The 21762-nt window shown below is 33.6% G+C and overlaps 1 protein-coding gene across 1 annotated transcript in view; it reads left to right on the forward strand.

Moving 5' to 3' along the window:
• The first annotated feature begins 1553 nt into the window (after positions 1 to 1553).
• ANXA10 (annexin A10) overlaps positions 1554 to 21762 on the forward strand; it is a 117871-nt gene continuing 97662 nt past the window's right edge. Inside the window, exon 1 of the mRNA XM_082727292.1 lies at positions 1554 to 1734. Within this exon, the coding sequence (XP_082583418.1) occupies positions 1717 to 1734 (18 nt within the window). The 5' untranslated portion in view covers positions 1554 to 1716. The remainder of the gene's footprint in view (positions 1735 to 21762) is intronic.

Here is a 21762-nt window from a genome sequence, read left to right on the forward strand (position 1 = left end):
AAGAAAATGGGAGAACCTGGGTGGATCAGTCAGTTAAGTGGCCGATTCTGGATTTCTGCTCAGGTCATAATCCCAGGGGTTCCTGGGATTGAGTTCCATGTCAGGCTCCATTCTCAGCACAGAGCCTGCTTGAGAATTATCTCCCTGTGACCCTCCCCCTGCCTCTCTCTCTCTCTCTCTCTCAAATAAATAAAACCTTTTATAAAAAGAAAGAAAATGATGCTTTTAGTTGGAAAACAAATTTTCCTTTGTTTTTCATTTTGAATCTTATACATATAAGTATAAAGTTATTTAGTAATTACTATATGCTCTTTAAATATATGCAGAGAAATATAAGACAAATTCAGACACAAATACAGACACAGGCACAGATATACATACATACATGTATATTCGCATATATGTAGAATAATTTATTAGATTATAACTTCTTCAAAAGCAGGCAAAATTCTTCTTTACATGTTATATGGTACCAAGTATATTATTAAGTTAATCAGAATCTTATGAATTAAATGTTTTAGACAGATATTTTTCTGCTCAGTGTACATATTATATTAAGATATCCTGTTTAATGATTTTTTTAGAAATTTATTTATTTGACAGATCACAAGTAGGTGGAGAGGCAGGCAGAGAGAGGGGGAAGCAGACTCCCCACTGAGCAGAGAGCCCAATGCAGGGCTTGATCCCAGGACTCTGGGATCATGACCTGAGCCTAAGGCAGAGGCTTTAACCCACTGAACCACCCAGGCACCCCCTGTTTAATGATTTTTATCCATATTTTAACATCAGATTGATTTGGGCAAAGTAGTTATGGATGCTGATCCATTGGTACCTACTGTAATTTTATGTTCTTTCAACCAGAAGTTGTTTATCTATAATTTATTTTCAAAATCTTTTAAAATTTTATAGACCAAATGAACACTGCATTGTTCACTAAATGGCAGTAAAATGATGTAACACACATTTATTTTGTGATACCTGGAACAGTGCATGAAACTTATGGAGACAGATATATCCAAACAATTTATTAGAATTTGAAGTTATTTTTTAAATTGTTTCCTTAAAATGTAATGAAATTAAACATTAAAATAAAAATATATATGAAGTGTGAAAATGATAGTGAATATACACGGTTTCTCCAATGATAGTGAATATATATATGGTTTATTGCTGGGTATTCAATTCTGACCTAGACACATTATTTTTTTTTTATTTATAATCAGATAGTAGTTAAAAATACTACTGAATAGTATAGACACACCAAGAACTTAGCAAGCAATTTGAAACATGAAGCTAGGGGTCAGAGTACCTGAAAGAGTACCTAAAAATGATAAAGCAGAAAATAAATCATTAATTTTGTATTTAATCAACTTACCTTTCCATAAGTCCTTTTCTGAAGATTACACTTCTTTCATTGATTGGCTAATGTATGTTTCTTAAATCAACACAGGAGCAGGGGTTCTATTTATTTTATGCAACAATTCTACCTGCACACCTATGACTCATAGCTCAGTGTAAATACTGTATCTTGAGACATGCTGTATCCAGAGTTGACCCTACTTTTTCTTTCCTGAGAAACTGAGGTGAACAGTAGACATAAAAATCTGACTGAACAGGGAACTTCAATTCTTTCTCGCTACATAGGAAAAAAGCCTGTGCAATTGGTCACTTACTAAAACTCGTTGTTCTACTCTGAAGTTAACCACCATCATCAAAATGTTCTGTGGAGACTATGTAAGTAAAATGGCTATTTCTATAAAGCTTTTCCAGTCTCTTGAGATTTGAACCTTATTTATAAAATTTCATGTGTGGTGCTTGAATTTTCATCAGGAAATATTAATGTTTTAATTTATTTTCATGAAATTTTTAATTAATAGATGTTCAATACAACTATTAAACAGTTATATTGTTAAATATAAACCTATGCTAATTTTGAAACCTATGCTAATTTTATTATTCCATAAAGGCAATTTAGACTGCCTTTACTTTCATGAGTAATCTGACTTAATTTTCACTAAAGTTATAAGATTTTTCCCCATATATCTTTCTATCAAAACTAAAAATAGGGGCACCGGGGTGGCTTAGTCATCTGGGCATCTGCCTTCAGCTCAGATTGTGACCCCAGAGTCCTGGGATTGAACCCCATGTTGGGCTCCCTGCTCAGCCAGAGCCTGCTTCTCCGTGTCCCTCTGCCTGCCGCTATGCCTCTTTGTGGGTCTCTCTCTGTCAGATAAATAAAATCTTAAAAAAAAAAGAGAGAGAGAGACTAAAAATAAATATGATTGTTAATTTTTATTTTAAATCTATGATCTTTCAGAAAAGAGTTTATTTTTGAATGATTATCTGTTGAATTTAAACAATGTATAACTCAGTTTAGTATTTTGTTTTCTTATTTGAATCATTACAATGCAATCACTCTTAGTCCTCTAAGATTTGAAGAGCTAACATAGACACTGAGCTATCTAAATATTCATTTTAAAAAAGATATCCATTACATATGGTCTTGGAAATTATATGTAATTGTGCTCTGTGTTGATGACAATTTTTTGAATCTATATAATAAAAAATGCTTTCAGGAAGCTTTTTATTTTTACTGCAATTTTTTAAGTAAAAAGGTCACAACATAATTATTTGGTTAAACTTTGGCACACAAATAATATCTAATTTTTAAAAGTATTAATTTCCAAGAAAATTTTATTTATTTTGTTTTTCAAATCAAATATCGAATAAGGATCAAAAAAGGGGCCAATTTCAAAATTAGCAAGACAGGAAACAACAGGTGTTGGAGAGGATGTGGAGAAAGGGGAACCCTCTTACACTGTTGGTGGGAATGGAAGTTGGTGTAGCCACTTTGGAAAACAGTGTGGAGATTCCTCAAGAAATTAAAAATAGAGCTTCCCTATGACCCTGCCATTGCACTACTGGGTATTTACCCCAAAGATACAGATGTAGTGAAAAGAAGGGCCATCTGTACCCCAATGTTTATAGCAGCAATGGCCACGGTCGCCAAACTGTGGAAAGAACCAAGATGCCCTTCAGCGGACAAATGGATAAGGCAGAAGTGGTCCATATACACTATGGAGTATTATGCCTCCATCAGAAAGGATGAATACCCAACTTTTGTAGCAACATGGACAGGACTGGAAGAGATTATGCTGAGTGAAATAAGTCAAGCAGAAAGAGTCAATTATCCTATGGTTTCACTAATTTGCTGAGCATAACAAATAGCCTGGAGGACAAGGGGAGATGGAGAGGAGAAGGGAGTTGAGGGAAATTGGAAGGGGAGGTGAACCATGAGAGACTATGGACTCTGAAAAACAACCTGAGGGTTTTGAAGGGGCGAGGGATGGGAGGTTGGAGGATCCAGGTGGTAGGTATTAAGGATGGCACGTATTGCATGGAGCACTGGGTGTGGTGCAAAAGCAATGAATACTGTTACGCTGAAAAGAAAAATAAAGGAAGGGCCAATTTCCATCATTGTTGCCTTAAGAAGCTTAATTTTGTCTTGAGATTCTAGGATTCATAAGCAGTTGAAATTTATCGTTACTATTCTGTTAATCATGCAGCAGTTACATTTCACTACAGAGAAATGAATCATGGAAGTAACTCAGACCAGCATGGTAAAATGATTTAATTCATAAAAAGCTACTGTTTTCTCCCTTTTTGTTAATTCAAGTATAATCACTTGGAAATATTATTCAAGTGTAATCATTTGGAAATACACTATATACTGTGTATGCCAATTTATCAAAGGAACATTTAGAAAATATTTAAGTTATATTTCAGGGAATATTAAAAGTTATGATGATGATAAGATATTAAAAAGATGAAATGATTGGCTATCATTTTGGAGCTGATAAAGAATATCAGAGACTAAAGAGGTGCATTTGAGCATGCTTAAATATGCATTTTAAGTATTTTTTTTATATTTAAGAGATAAATGTTAGGTTTTATGTATTATCTCAGCACATTTTGATGATAAAATAGTTTTACATCATCAAAGTCATATTTTAAGGTAATTATTTATTATTTTGAAATATATGGTTTAAGTGATTAGAATTTGGTATTAAAGAGGCACCTGGGTGGCTCAGTGAGTTAAAGCCTCTGCCTTCGGCTAGGGTCATGATCCCAGGGTCCTGGGATCAAGCCCTGCATTGGGCTCTCTGCTCAACGGGGAGCCTGCTTCCCATCTCTCTCTCTCTGCCCTCCTTTCTGCCTACTTGTGATATCTATCTGTCAAATAAATAAATAAAATCTTAAAAAAAAAAAAGAATTTGGTATTAAAGAGACCGACAGTCAAGGTTAAATTAATCTGTTTAATCTCCATTTTGAGTCTGGTGTTCTCAAGCAAAAGATAAGCTCTTCCATAGGCAATAGAACAGAAATTTCCATATTATGGTGTGGATGATTATTGACTGGATTGCTGCTTAAAAATACACTTGTAGGTCCTCCACTGAGCAGTTTCTATTAAATATATGACATCTGAACTTAAATGCTTGATAAAAATAGGTGAGCATTTTTGTGAGCCATTGAGGTAATTCATTAGTAGCAATTAAAAATATAGAAAAAATTTTTAAAGATTTTATTTATTTATTTGACAGAGAGAAAGATCACAAGTAGGCAGAGAGGCAGAGAGATGGGGGAAACAGGCTCCCTGCTGAGCAGAGAGCTCGATGCGGGGGCTCAATCCCAGGATACTGGGATCATGACGTGAGCCAAAGGCAGAGGCTTAACCCACTGAGCCACCCAGGTGCCCCCAAAATATAGAAAATTTAAGTATAAGTCAAGCAAGAGGCAAGAGTCATAGAAAAGTAGCTGCATTTCTGCAAGAAATAATCATATGTAATCCTTTAAAATTATTTTCTATAATTATGGAGGTAGATAACAATTATTGAAGTAGTTTCAGTGGGTTAGTTAGATTAAGAAGGTAAATTTACCTTCAATGCAATAAGTGTATTTTACTTATGTGCTTGACCATAAGACTGTCTATTGAAAGCAAGATTTAATTAAATCATTATGACAAAACAAATACGTTTTATTAATTCATCAGATATAAATCATCTTTCAGGAAGATGTTATTATAATATCCCTCCTACATTGAGGGAAATTGCACTGTAGAATATTAGATAAATATAAATATGTATTTTATATAATAATCTACAAATTATTAAATGTGTGAATATTATTAATTATATTTATAATTATTTATTTGTGCTTATATAACTCTTAAATATTAATAGTAAATAGATTTACTTAATTATTAAATATATAAATTATATTATATATACATTTGCCAAAGCCAGGATCCAAACCCAGTTATCACTGTGTCCTTATAATTTGAACATTTATCCACTATAATATACCGCCTCATTCAAATATACTGGCCTGAATCTTCTAATGAAAATTGTTGGCTGTCTTTGTCCTGTTTTGTCATTAACTGATCCCATTTTTATATAGTAGCATTTTATTTACTACAGATTGATTTATTTGGTTATACTCTTCCTTTTTGACTCAAGGTAAACTTTAATCCTCTTCTTTTTCCAAACCTTTTGATAATTTTCCTATTTCTACTATATTTATTGATTGATAGAAAAATATTAATTGTTGGAGTTTTACAAGCAATATAACATACTGATATCATAGTCCATATCTGAATTAACAGTATGTATTATACCTACAGTAGAGAAACAATTATTAAAATTATTTGAATATCTACTATACATCAGGAGTTTTGCACACTTTGTCTAATTTAACTGTCACACCAAATCTCTTCACAAAAGTATCATTTAACATGCTAAAGTTTTAACATTCCTTTTGGAAACACCAAATATTCTATTCAGTGGTTCTATAATATATTATTTTTAGTCTTCACACCTTCAAGGAAAGTATTTCTGTTTTCCACATGAATATACTGAGGATTAGAGAAGGTCAATACTTTCTTCCAAGTGAAAAACCAGGAAGTGGTCATGCAGGAGGATTCTGTCTAACTCCAAAACCATTTCTAATACACAAAAAAAGTAAAAATACCTAAGTGCAATTATCCTACATAATTACTGACTTCATGTTACAAAGCAAAAAGTGGGTCCTTTGGGAACTCAATTAAGAGGCAGAAAATTAGCAGCAGTAACTTTACAAAGATGCTTTTACTCATAAATGCACCCCTAGAACGACTCCCCAAAGAGCGCCAAAGCCAAACAGCAGCAATTTAGGTAATATCTACTGTGTACAACAAGATTGTCTGCATTTTAGCCCAACTAATATGGAGTAAATGCATTGGTACTTAGCAGTGAATTATATGTAATGAAGGAAGAGTCTTCAGTAAATCAGAAACAAATTCAGGGCATTCTATCCAAGGGTGATTGCAAGCTGAGAAGACCTCCCATGGGAGCAGAAGCTGTTGATTATGCAAGATTATTTTTAAAGCAGGCTTTTCCTATTGAAGGATATTCCTGAGAGAAGTATTTCCATCCAAGAAATCTGACTTTGATTATTTATCTGTAGTATGACTTACTGAACAAATATTAATAAAAGGTTATTCATACTTTAGATTGCTTTCTACTATCACAAGACTACATTGTCTGAACTTTACACACTTTGATTCAACAAAAGTTATGAATCATGCTGGTTATGCTTCAACTTTTACAGAAGCCTCTGTTGACTTGGACTGGAAAAATTAAATGTAGTATTTTTTTCCTTAAAGAGATATATGAGCATGCTGTTAATTTTTTAAGCCCTCTTATAATAGCTATAATGGCTTTTAAAGGTAAAGGCTGAGCAAATAGAACTGTAGAATAGAAATGAAACACAAGGTCAGAACCAGCTTTACTCCACAGGATCCATACGACAGAACAATTTACTTCGTCTTTCTGCATCTCAGTTTTCCTATCTGTGAAATGGATGTAATAATGCACCTATGTTATAAGAACCTCTTAAGAATTAAGTGGCAAATAAAGCACTAAGAAGACTTGACACATAAACACTACTTCAAAAATGTATGCTAGATTAGTGTTTATTTAGTAGCAGTTCCCATGTTTTAACCCTACTCTCACTCAAAAGCCCTGGCCTTCAGCAACCCAATGCACTATTTCTAGAGATGAAGTTAAGTTTGTTGCCAAATTTGTTTTCATATACACACACACATATACGTGTTCAATCATTCACATATGTATATACACATAAACACACATACAAACACACATATATGTATGTAACTATTCATAAAATTTATTAATGTTTGAATAACATCAGAAGTTTCAGGAACAGAAATAGAGTCTCTTGAACTCAGCATAATCTTTATTTGTAAATAGCTTCCCCCATGCCAAAATTTTCATAATCCCACTTCCTCCCTCACCAGTCACTACCACAATCTCCTTTTTATGGCAAAGTTCCTCAGAAGTGCATTACATTCATTATATTCCATTCCTCTCTTCCAATTCTCTGAATCTACTTTAACTCGGTTTTCACCCAAATCTTCCTCACCTAAAATGTCCTATGAACATCAACAGTGACCTCCATGTGCCTGAATCCCTTGCCCTGGTCTCATTCTTCATCTTATATGTGAGTGTTTCCTGACACAGTCTCCTTTGCCAAGAATGTTCCAGGTTTCAATTCTTGAAACTTTCCTGTTTCCTATTCTTAGGCACTCCTTTTGTCATTTTATCCAGTATAATGGTTTAACTGCAATGTATACACACACAGTCTTCCTTGAAATTGTATCTCAACCCAGCATCCGTGCTTCAATCTCAGAGTCATATAACCAGGTGTCTACTCAGTGAGTGGAAACTGTATTATCTTAACAGCTCAGGCCAAAATAAATAAATACATTAAAATTTTGTTTAAAAATAAAGTTATCTCTGACTCCTCTCTCTCATACCTTAAAAACAGTTCATTTATTAAAATCTTTTGGCTCTACATTCACAGTATATTCATTATCTGACCACCTCTCACCAGTTCCACTACAACTACCTGGTCCAAGCTACTATTATCTCACTTACCAACTTTATGAAAGAGCTTCCTAACTGGTCTCCCTACTTCTACCTTTGCACTCAATTCTAGGTACTAAGAATACAACAGTGAATATGATTGTTAAAACCTCTACATTATTGAAATCTGTATTGCACTGCTGTATAGTAACTATCATTATTTCAGAATTAAACAGTCATGAACTAGGAAGTAAAAACATTAAAGATGAGATTGTAAGAAAGATTTTGGTCCAGGTTTACAAATTCTTAGAGCATTCACCATAATAGCAAGAACAATAATAATACTTAAATTTGTAAAATCATTTCCATTTTCCAAAGTGCTTATAGTATACAGAACATAGGGCCTGTGGAAGATATACCACCTTTTCCTCTCTAGATCTGTTGACTTCACTTAAATTCTAGAGTGTCCAGATGATTTAAAGTTATTCAGAAAGTTATTTTGACATTATTTTTCTACTATTAACACTAATACCATACATTCACTTAAATAAACATTAGGTTAAACCCAAACCCTCTTCAAGTTTATTAGAAGCTGTAAAAGCCACAACAGAAAAAAATGACTGACTGTATTTTTATTTTTTCTAATTCATCAACCTATTTAACAAACAGCACAGGAAAACAGTCATCAGATTATCACAAATCATTTTTTAAAACTATTCTTTTGCTAAATCACAAGATTAAAGTCTTAAGAAATTATGTTTGAGCAATAAGACTCAGAGTTATTTTAATGAGTCAGCTATTTCCGGGACTAGGTGAAATGGAGAAAGCAAATAGAAAGACACTATTTAGAAGGCATTACTTACTGATTTTTCCTTTTGTATTAGCACCTCCCAGACCAACACCCCAGACCTCTATCTACCATAGATTTCTTCTATCAGCAGAAACTCCCTGTAATCAGGAAAAGCCTAGCTTGGGTCATCAAAAGCCTAGCAGGATTTTTTAGAAAGTATTTCAGAGTTCATGCTATCAATCTCCCTAACTCAGTCTCTTGTAAATCATTTCCAAAGATTCTTAAAATTCTGCTTATAGAAGTGCCTGTGTGGCTCAGTTGGTTAAACATTTGCCTTCGGCTTGGGTCATGATCTTGGGGTCCTAGGATCCAGTCCTGCATTGGGTTCCCTGCTCACTGGGGAGCCTGCTTCCCCCTCTCCCTCTGCTGCTCCATCTGCTTATGCCTTCTCTCTCTGTCAAATAAATAATTAAAATCTTGGGGGAAAAAACTCTGCTTATAATTTGTGGACATGCTTTTCTCTTTCGGACTTAAAAAAATTGCCTCTTAAGACCCATTTTCTTCACCAACATCCCATCTTATCACAATACATAATTATGAATGTATTCCTTCTAAATTACCCTTCTATTTAGGTCCTTAAGACATTGTGGTAATTATGCTAGAAGGAACCAGAAAAAAAATGTTAACAGTATGATAAGTATTAAGTGTAAAACATAAAAATAATTACAGGTTATTTGTACATAAGATGTGTTTCATGTACTATTATGGAATAATGGGAATCAATCTCACTCAGAGACTGCTTTGGATGGACTTTTCCTCTTTATTTTGAGGCAATTTATAATAAAGTGACAGGATGTCTTTTTTTAATTTAATTTTATTTTTTTCAGTGTTCCAAAATTCATTGTTTATGCACCACACCCAGTGCTCCATGAAATACATGCCCTCCTTAATACACATGACCAGACTCACCCAACCCCGTAACCCCCACCCCTCCAAAACCCCCAGTTTGTTTCTCAGAGTCCACAGTCTCTCATGATTTGTCTCCCCCCTCTGATTTCTCCCCAACTCACTTCTCCTCCTCATCTCCCAACGTCCTCCATGTCATTCCTTATGCTCCACAAGTAAGTGAAACCGTATGATATGTAACTCTCTCTGCTTGACTTATTTCACTCAGCATAATCTCCAGTCCCGTCCTTGTTGATACAAATGTTGGGTATTCATCCTTTCTGATGGAGGCATAATACTCCATTGTATATATGGACCATATCTTCTTTATCCATTCATCCGTTGAAGGGCATCTTGGTTCTTTCCACAGTTTGGTGACTGTGGCCATTGCTGCTATGAACCTTGGGGTACATCTGGTCCTTCTTTTCACTATATTTGTATCTTTGGGGTAAATACCCAATAGTGCAATTGCAGAGTCATAGGTTAGCTCTATTTTTAAATTCTTAAGGAATCTCCATGCTATTTACCAAAGTGGCTGCACCAACTTCCATTCCCACCAACAGTGTAAGAGTGTTCCCCTTTCTCTACATCCTCTCCAACACCTGTTGTTTACTGTCTTGCTGATTTTGGCCATTCTAACTGGTGTAAGGTGGTATCTCAATGTGGTTCTAATTTGAATCTCCCTGATGGCTAATGATCATGATGAACATTTTTTCATGTGTCTGTTAACCATTTGTATGTCTTCATTGGAGAAGTGTCTGTTCATATCTTCTGCCCATTTTTTGACAAGATTATGTGTTTTGTGTGTGTTGAGTTTGAGGAGTTCTTTTTATAGATCTTGGATATCAGCCCTTTGTCTGTAGTGTTATTTGTGAATATCTTCTCCCATTCCATGGGTTGCCTCTTTGTTTTTTTGACTGCTTCCTTTGCTATACAGAAACTTTTTATTTTGATGAAGTCCCAAAAGTTCATTTTTGCTTTTGTTTCCCTTGCCTTTGGAGGCATGTCTTGAAAGAAGGTGCTATGGCCAATGTCGAAGAGGTTATGTTCTCCTATGTTCTCCTCTAGAAGTTTGATAGATTCCTGCCTCACATTGAGGTCTTTTATCCATTTCAAGTTTATCTTTCTGTATGGTGTAAGAGAATGGTCGAGTTTCATTTTCACTGCTAGTGTATTAGAAAGCAACTGATTTCTGTGCATTGCTTTTGTATCCTGTCACATTACTGAATTGCTGTATGAGTTCTAGTAGTTTGGGGGTAGAGTCTTTTGGGTTTTCCCTATAAAGAATCATGTCATCTGTGAGGAGAGAGAGTTTGACATCTTCTTTGCCAATTTGAATACCTTTTATTTCTTTTTGTTGTCTGATTGCCATTGCTAGGACTTATAGTACTATGTTGAACAAAAGTGGTGAGAGTAGGCATCCTTGTCATGTTCCTGATCTCAGTGGAAAGACTGTCAGTTTTTCCCCATTAAGAATGATATTCACTGTGGGGTTCTCATTGATAGATTTTATGAGTTTGAGGAATGCTCCCTCTACTCCTATACTTTGAAGAGTTTTAATCAGGAATGGATGCTGTATCTTGTCAAATGTTTTCTCTGCATTAATTGAGAGGAACATGTGGTTCTTCTCTCTTCTTTTATTTATTTGTTCTATCACATTGATTGATTTGTGAAAATTCAATCACCCTTGCATCCCAGGGATAAATCCCACCTAGTAATGGGTGGATAATCTTTTTAATGTACTGTTGGATCCTATTAGCTAGGATCTTGGTGAGAATCTTGGCATCCATATTCATCAAGGATATTGGTTTGAAATCCTCTCTTTTTTGGGGGGAGGGTCTTTGCCTGGATTGGGGATCAGGGTAATGCTGGCTTCATGAAAAGAATATGGAAGTTTTCCTTCTGTTTCTATTTTTTGAAACAGCTTCAGGAAAATATGTATTACTTTTTTCTTTGAATGTTTGGTAAAATTCTACACGACTCCATCAGGTTCTGGGCTCTTGTTTTCTTGAGAGGTTTTTGATCACTGCTTCAATCTTGTTACTAGATATTGGTCTACTCAGGTTGTCAATTTCTTCCTATTTCAGTCTTGGAAGTTTATAGGTTTCTAGGAATGCATCCATTTTGTCTAGATTGCTTAACTTATTGGCATATAACTATTGATGATAATTTCTGAATACTGTTTCTATTTCCTTGGTGTTAGTCATGATCTCTCTCTCTTTTCATTCATAATTTTATTAATTTGGGTTCTCTCTCTTTTCTTTTGGATTAGTTTGGCCAGTGGTTCATCGATCTTATTGATTCTTTCAAAATACCAGCTTCTAGTTTTATTGATGTGTTTTACTGTATCTCTAGTTTATATCTCATTGATCTCTGCTCTAATCTTGATTATTTCCCTTCTTGTGTGGGGGGCTGGCTTAATTTGTTATTGACTCTCCAGTTCTTTAAGGTGTAAGAGAACTAGTGTTCTGGATTTTTCAATTTTTTTGAGTGAGGCTTGGATGGCTATGTATTTTGCCCTTAGGACCACCTTTGCCATATCCCATAGGTTTTGGACAAAAGTATCTTCATTCTCATTGGTTTTTATGAATTGTTTAAGTTCTACCTTGATTTCCTGATTGATCCAGACATTCTTAATCAGGGTGGTCTTTAGCTTCCAAGTGTTTGAATTCCTTCCAAATTTTTCCTGCAACAGGATGTCTTAATGTATTTTATCATCCTATTTCTTTTTTAAAAAAAGATTTTATTTATTTATTTGACACAGAAAGAGATCACAAGTAGGCAGAGAGGCAGGCGGCAGTGGGGGAGGAGAGGAGGTTTCTTGCACAGACAGGCCAATGCAGGGCTCAATCCCAGGACCGTGAGATCATGACCTGAGCTGAAGGCAGAGGCTTAACCCACAGCGCCACCCATGCGCCCTTATCATCCTATTAATTGATTGCAACATTTGTGTTATATTATTTTTAAATAAGCCAGAAGTGGAAGCATTGTAGAAATATTGTTTCAAGTTAAAATAAAAGACACTCTAACCCAATTAGACACATTGTTCTAAGAAATGTGTATTAGTAATGGTTTAAAAAATATATAAACCATTATATTTTCTAGTTGGATGATTCTTGTGTTGATGTCATCACTACAATAGTAATCTTCTTGAATTATTATTCAATTCTTCAGAGATGTTGAATATATATATACATTCTTCTAGGCTGCCATTTAGCTGTGAGTCTTAAAATGTCAGTATTTTAAAGAATAAATAAGAAAACAGACAAATGTACTGTAAGATCGAGAATTGGTACCTGGAGGTACACACACCCTCTGTGTACTTCGCATCACCTGTTTTACTGACTGCTGTATGTTTAATCCCTGTAGTGGTATATTAAAAAGTAAACATTCATAGTGAATACAGTATCCCTTCAAAGCAAAAAAAGGTCATATTTATATATGCTCAAGATACGCAAATTATTGGCTTTGAACTGAGGATTTTTTTGTGTGCAACCAAGTTCACAACGGAACCTATCACAACATAATGTCCACCAGAAACTCTTCAAGATCTCCCACCTCTCCAGTTATTATTTTGATTCATCCCAGATATTGTGAATAGTAGGTTGGTGGTAATTTTATAATTTAGAGGATGAAACATAATATTTGAGAGGGAGACTGCTTCATCTGCTTCTTGGCTGTTGTTGGCAGACAAGTTATATATAACCATGTGATTATGAGAAGAGGTACTTTTTTAATATTTACTTCCCTTTGCTAAATAAGTTAAATAACATTTTCTAAAATCATTCCCATCTCTGAAGCATTCAAATTAGTCCAAATCAGTATTATACATAAGAAAAAGACCATTTCACTAAATGGTAATGTAGGAACTAATTGTTACAGTGGGTATAATGTAGGATAATGTGTTAAATGGTCTACTGTACTTTTTCCTGTCCCAGCTCTGGAATTAACCACTTCTCCAAGGAGCCCTGACTCTCTTAGTTGAATAATAATGTTTAAAAACTGAGATATGAATGCCTGGTGTGCTCATTTCTACAGTGGAATCATTGTTTATAAGCTCTTTGAGATGACAGAGAAATGAAGTGTATAAAAAATACCCATATTTCTGCACACATCTATATTTATTTCTGTACATATGTATATGTTTAGGTCTACCTACCTACCCACCCATCTATTCATCTATCTACTATTTACTTTCTTTTTTTCTGTCTCTCTCTCTCTGGCTATTATCTATCTCCATATTGATAACTTCAATCTAACCCTGCACCAAAATTTTATCCTCTTCTATTATTTATAACTTCTCATGCCGTAAAAATCCTGACTATCATTACCTAAAACATGCTTATTTGTTCAACACTATCATACACACAGTTTAAAATGTGCTAAGCCACAGCCCTTTGAGAAACAATTTTGCCGAAAACAGGACATTGTTTGGGTTCTTTTCATCTTTAGCTCTACAATATCCAGTTAAAAGCTATTTACCAAAGTTAGGACATGTCCCTTCTCCTAAGCCACTTTACTATGATTATAAGATTCATTTGTAATTTAGTTGTTTGCTACAATCTTTATTCTTTGTTGGATTCCCTGTACATTATAGTTGATCTTGTTAAATTTACTTTATGTGTAACAGAATATGTTCTTTGTGGTATACAGTTGTATGAGTATTGAACCATGTATCCAGTACTACCTTTCCTTATAGAAGACCTTAATCATCCAAAAATCCTTCCTCAGTTCCCATTTATAGTCACCTACATCCCCAAACCCTCAAATTTGGGCAAATAGTCCTCTATTTTCCATTCCTCTAGTTCTACGTTTTCTAAATAGTCATATAAAAAGAATCAAAGACTATGGAATCTTACAAATATGGCTTCTCATTTTATTGCTGAATAGCAGTCTGTTGTATGAATGTACCACAATTTGTTTATTCATTCAGTTTGAAGGACATCTGGGTTGTTTCCAATCTTTACCAATTTCAAAGTAGGCTTCTATGAAAACTTGGGTTTTTTGTGTGAAGATAAGTTTCTATTTCTTTTAGATAATTATCTAGGAGTGGGATTGCCAGGTTATATAGTAATAATGTGTTTAATTTTGTAAGAATCTGCCAAACTGTTTCTCCAAAATGGCTGTACAATTTTTCATTCCAGTGACAACGTATTGTAGTAGGATCTCATTGCAGTTTTATTTTGTATTTCTTTATGTATAATGATATTAGTAGTTTTTCATATGCTTATTTACCAAAACTTCACTGAGAATATGTCTGCTTATAATGTTTACCTATTTTTTAATTCAGTTTTTCTTTTTATTTCTTATTGTCCTTTATATATTTTGAATAAAAGGTCTTCATGAGAAATGTGATTTACGAATATTTTCTCTAATTCTGTGACTTGTCTTCTCATTCTTTTAACAGTGCTTTTCACAGATTAGAAGTTTTCAATTTTGACAAAGCCCAATTTATTTCTACTTTACAAATTATACTTTTACTGTTATATCTAAAAATTCTTTTACTAACCCAAAGTCATGCAGAATTTCTCCTATATTTTCTTCCAGATATTTTATACAATTACATTTCTATTTAGGGCTATGATCAATTTTGGGTTAATTTTTGTGTAAGGTGTGAGCTTTAGTTCAAGAATAATTTTTTTTTTCATGTGAACATCCAGCTTTTATAATGCCATTCTTGGAAAAACTATTGTTTCTCCATGGAATTGCTCCACAACTTTGTCAAAAGCTATTTGTCTATATATTTGCAGCTCTATTGCCAGACTCCCTTTTCTACTCCATTGACTGATTTTTCTAGAGCACTGATCAGTAGCACATTATTATATTGTGGCTTCACAACAATTCTTAAAATAAGTTAGCATTATTCTTCTATTTTTTTTTTTCAAATCTGTTTCAGTTGTTCTAGGTTCTTTGCATTTCCATGGGTATTTTAGAATCGAAGTGTTCAAATCTACATAAAATGCTTCTGGGATTATGATTGGGATTCTGTTAAATCCACAGATCAACTTGGGGAGAATTGACATCTTAACAATATTTTTTCAGCCATGAAAATGGTATGTATATAGATAGATAGATAGATTTAGATATATATAGTCTCCTTTAATTTTTATCAAGACTGTTTTGTTTCTTCTCTTCCATTATACATGCCTTTTTAAAAAATATTTTGATTTTATGGAGTGCCTGGGTGGCTCAGTCAGTTAAGCATCTCACTTAATTTGGGTTCAAGTCACGATCTCAGGGTCCTGAGATTTAGGCCACAATGGTCTCCCCACTCAGTGCAGTGTCTGCTTCCCCTCTTTCTCTACCTCTACCCCTCCTCCCACTCATGCATTCTCTCTCTCTCTTTCTCAAATAAATAAATCTTCAAAAAAAATTTTTGATTCTGGTATAGTTAACATACAGTGTTATATTAGTTTCAGGTGTACAATATGGTGATTTAACAATTCCATATATTACTCAGTGTTCATAAAGATAAATGTACACTTAATCCCTTTACTTGTTTCACCAGTCTCTTCATCCACCATGTCACTGGTAACCCTCATTTTGTTCTCTATAGTTAAGAGTCTGTTTTTTCGTTTCTCTTTCTTTCTCTCTCTCTCTCTCTGTTTTTTTTTTTTTCCTGTGTTCATTTATTTTGTTTCTAAAATTCCAAATACAAATAAAACCACATTGTATTTGTCTTTCTCTGACTGGCTTATTTTGCTTAGCATTATATTCTCTAGATCCAACCATTTGTTGTAAATAATGAAATTTCATTCTTTTTTATGGCTAAATAATATTCATATACCACATCTTCTTTAACCATTCATCTATTGATGGACACTTGGTCTCTTTCCATAATTTGGCTATTGTAAATAATGCTGCAATAAATATAGGGGGTGCATATGTCCCTTTGAATTAGTGTTTTGTATTCTTTGGGGTAAATAACCAATATTCTGATTTCTGGATCATAGGGTAATTCTAGTTTTAATTTTTTAAGGAACCTTCATACTCTCTTCCACAATGACTGCACCAGTTTGCATCACCACCAACATTGCATGAGGGTTCCTTTTTCTCCACATCCTGACCAGCACTTGTTGTTTCTTGTGTTGCTGATTTTAGCAATTCTGACAGGTATGAGGTGATATTTCATATGGTTTTGATTTGTATTTTCCTTATGATGAGTGATGCTAAGTATCTTTTCATGTGTCTCTTGGTCATCGGACATATTCTTTGGAGAAATGTCTGTTCATGTCTTCTGCCCACATTTTTAACTGGATTATTTGTTCTTCTGGTGTTGACTTGTATATGGTCCTTATATATTTTAAATACTAACCTTTATTGGATACATCATTTGCAAATATGTCCTTCCATTCAGTACATTGTCTTTTAGTTTTGTTTGATCTTTCCTTTGCTATGCAGAAACTTTCATTTTGATGTAGTCCCAATACTTTATTTTTGCTTTTGTTTCCCTTATCTTAGGAGACATATCTAAAAAGATACTATTACAGCTGATATCAGAGAAATTACTGCCTCTGCTCTCTTCTGGAATTTTTATGGTTTTAGGTCTCACGTTTAGGTGTTCAAACCATTCTGAGTTTACTTTTGTGTATGGTTTCAGGAAGTGGTCCAGTTTCATTCTTTTGCACTAGACTAGCTGTCTAGTTTTCCCAACACCATTCGTTAAAGAGACTTTTTCTTATTGCATAGTCTACCTTCCTTTGTGAAAGAGTAATTGATTATAAAATCATGGTTTATGCCTGGGCTTTCAATTCTGTTCTGTTGATCTATTCTGTCTATTTTTGTGCCAGTACCATACCATTTTGATTACTATAGCTTTGCAATATAACTTGAAATCTGGAATTGTGATACCTCCAACTTTATTTTTCTTTCTTAAGATCACTTTGGCTATTTGGGGTCTTTTTTGGTTCCATACAAATTTTAGGATTGTTTGTTCTATTTCTGTGAAATATCCTGTTGGTATTTTGATAGAGATTGCATTACACATATATATATTGCTTTGGGTAGTATAGAGCTTTTAATATTTGTTCCTCTAATCAATGAACATGGAATATCTTCCCATTTGTTCATGTTGTCTTCAATTTCTTTCATCAGTGTTTTATAGCTTTCACAGGTAACATCATAATCGATGTTGAAAAACTGAGAACTTTTCCCCTGTGGTCAGGAATAAGACAAAGATGTCTACTCTCACCACTTCTATTCAACATAGTACTGGAAATCCTAGCCATAGCAATCAGAAAATAAAAAGGAAAGAATGCATCCAGATTGGTAAAGAAGAAGTAAAATTTTTACTACTTGCAAATGACATGATAATATATGTATAGAAAATTATAAAGACTCTACTAAAAAACTACTAAGTCTAATAAATGAATTCAGCAAGGTTGCAGAATGCAAAAATCAAGGTACAGAAATCCAATGCATTTCTCCATGCTAATAATGAAGCAGCAGAAAGAGAAATTAAAATAATAATTTTAAATATATAATAATAATAAATAATAGCTAGGAATAAATTCAAAAAAATAGTTAAAAGACCTGTATAAAATATATGGCTTTTTTTTTTAATTTTCTTACTGCACTAGGATTTTCTGTAGGATGTTGAAGAAGTAATGAGAAAAGACATCTTTCCTTTGTTTCCAAAGCAATGGGGCAGTGATGGGGGCAAGTGGATAGAGTGCCCTCATATTTCACCATTATGAATAAGCTAGCTTGCAAAGTTTTTATAGATGTCCTTAATCAAATTAAATTAAATAAGTTGTCTTCTAAAAAATAACAACATAAATTTACAAAAATTTAAAAAATAAATTGCCAGGGTACCTGGGTGGCTCAGTGGGTTAAGCCTCTCCTTTTGGCTCAGGTCATGATTCCAGGGTCCTGAGATCAAGCCCCAAATCTGGCTCCCACCTCAGCAGGGAGCCTGCTTCCCCTCTCTCTCTGCCTGCCTCTCTGCCTACTTGTGATCTCTCTCTCTGTCAAATGAATAAATATAATCTTTTAAAAAAATTAAAATAAAATAAAATAAATTGCCTTCTTTTAAGCCTGCTGAAATTTTTTTAAACATGAATGAATGCTATCCCTGAGTTTTTTAGAATATTTTGATGATAATATGAGTTTTCTTCTTAATTAATACAATAAAATAAATTGATTAGTTTTTTAATGTAAAATCAGCTTTGCATACTTGAAATAAACCTCACTTAGTCATGCTACATTATTATTTTTATATATTTTTATGTTGGATTTTCTTATATGAGGTTGTGTGTTTTTGCATCTTTGTCCATAAAGATTACTGTCTTTTAAGTTTTCTTTTTTGTAATATTGGTTTTGTTTTGGTATAAGTGTAATTAGGGCTCCATAAAATGAGTAAGAAAGTATTACCTTCTATCTTCTGTAAGAGATTTGGCAACTCTGGTTATTATTTATTCTTTGAATGGTTGGTAGACATCTCCAGTGAAACTGTCCCTGAAGTTCTCTTTGTTGTTTAACTATGAATTCAGTGCCCTCAACAGATATTAGGCATATCATGTTATTTGTTTTTCTTGAGTGAGTTTTGATAGTTTTTTTCTTCTAAGGAATTCAAATTGTCTTATTTATGGACATAGAATTTTTCATAGCATTCCTTTTGGTAATGATTTCCTCAGTGATTTTCATATTTACATTCTGTATCTTCTAATTTTCTTTGTTGGTCTAGCTAGAGTTTCATCAATTTTATTGTTGTTCAAAGAATAAGCTTATGATTTCATGTATTTTCTTTGTTTTTCTTGTTTTATTTATTTTTATTCTTGTCTTTGTTACCTCCAACTTCCTGCTTGCTTTGAGTATAATTTTCTATTATTTTTCTAATTTTTTATGATAAAAGCTTAAATTTTTTATTTGAAAACTTTCTTTTGTTTTAACATATGCATTTATGCTATAAATTCTTCTTTAAAGGCTGTAGACACCAAACTCACATGAAGAATGTAGATGGTTGACTTTGTTTCTCTCATCTGTTTTTGATCACAAAAAGTCCATATAGTCTTAAAAGCTGCTAGAATCTGTAATCAACTTCTTACTTTTGCATGGTATTAACAATTTTAGATCAATAATACTTTAAAGCATTTATTATGAATTTACAAATTTCAAAGATACATAAGAAATGGGAAAATATTATAAATATATGTGGTTATCTAAAAGACTGCAAGTTCTTATTTTATCACTCAAGTTATTATTTCTAATTTTATATCAAAATGATTTTTGAAAATGATATTGTCCCATGGAACTCTCATAAGAACAATTAAAACCTAAGTAGAATTATAAATTGAAGCTAATGATAATGAGGAAGAGGAAGAGGAGAATAGGATTAATAAAAACTACTACTTACTGGAATACATATCCTATTAATCTCTTTAACAACTCAAGTGTACAATGTGTCCATGACTCTAAGTCCACAAAATGTGAATCAGGAGAGTTTAGGTAACTTGTTACATTGTTCAACAAAGGATAATGATTATTTCAAACCAAGCCAATCTTATTCTAGTGAGATACATGTGTTCATCAACAAGGGAAATGGAGAGAAGACCTTAACTTTTACTGGCTACTCTTTATTATTATTATTATTATTTACAATATCCAGAAAAGGTGATTATCAGATGTTTCGTAGCTATATGCTACATCATATTTGCTGTATTTCTCGTTTACTTCTAGAGGTTTCTCTTCTTACCCACCTCCTCTACTCAGGAATATGATAAGCCATAGAACATTAACCTGCATTGGATATAGAAGTGGAGGTATTTATATTAGTGGCAGAAAGCACTAACAACTTCATGAAGTTCCTAGTATAGTTAACACTCCACTTTAGATTGGGGACCTCATAACTTTTCATAACTTTTTCTGGGGAGTCATCAAAAGACCAAAATATACCATGAAATCATTGCCATATCAGTATTCTTTTCACTGACAATGGTATAAGCAGACCGATCAAAAAGAGAACGTATGGGGGCACCTGGGTGGTTCAGTGGGTTAAAGCCTCTGCCTTCAGCTCAGGTCATGATCCCAGGGTCCTGGGATCGAGCCCTGCATCGGGCTCTCTGCTCTGCAGGGAGCCTGCTTCCTCCTCTCTCTCTGCCTGCCTCTCTGCCTACTTGTGATCTCTGTCTGTCAAATAAATAAATATTTTTTAAAAAGAGAAAGTATGGATTTACTTGATAACAAATCAAAGACTGAATAATTCAATATAAAATAAAAACAGGAAGAACAAAACTTGGTGATTTGTAGTCAAATGGCTATTAATTGGTTTCACTTCTCACTGTTAAATATTTCTTTAGGAATGAAATATAGACTGAGAAAGCCAATTAAGGGAGGTAATGGGGTGAAGCAGAACAAAGAATTTCAGTGAAAGTTACAAAGCAATTTAGCTTTAGAGTTTTTTAAAATGAGCATCTCTGACACATTGCTAATTTAACCTTCTGATTATACAAATTAAATCACTATTATATTATTTATCTTTTATTTAACAGGCATTTTTGGAAAACAAAAAGAATTTTTCAGGTAGTTAAGTTTGGGCTATTAATTAGAAAGAAAAATGTATGTATGTTTGTTTGTTTAATCTTACACTGTCCATTTAAATTCCAAGGCTAGTTTCCCAGAGGTCCTGTCTTAGCTCCGGTTGCTGTAAGAAAATGTATTAAATTTGGTGCTTAACCAAGACATATTTATTTCTCACAGTTCTAAAGACTAGGAAGTTCAAGATGAAGGTGACAGTAGATTCAGTTTCTGGTGAGAGCCCTTTTTCCTGTTTGCAGAAAGCTTTCTTCTCCCTGGGTCTTCACATGGCAGAGAGAGACTCTGTTCTCATCTCTTCTTAGAAGGATATTAATCCTGTCATGAGGGACCCACACTTATTACCTTATCTAAATCTGATTACCTTTCAAAGCCTTCACCTCCAAATCCATTACCTTGGGAATTAGGGCTTCCTCCTATGAATTTGAGAGACACAACTATTCAGTTCATTAGAGATATCATGACTTGATTATTTTACCTAATTAAATATTAATAAGTCACTTCTGCTCACAAAAATTTATAGAAATTTTAAAAATTTCTATGTTTGTGGAGGTAAAAATTTTGAATATTTTT

The sequence above is a fragment of the Mustela nivalis genome (assembly GCF_964662115.1).
Source record: "Mustela nivalis genome assembly, chromosome: 4".
Classification (NCBI taxonomy): Eukaryota; Metazoa; Chordata; class Mammalia; order Carnivora; family Mustelidae; genus Mustela; species Mustela nivalis.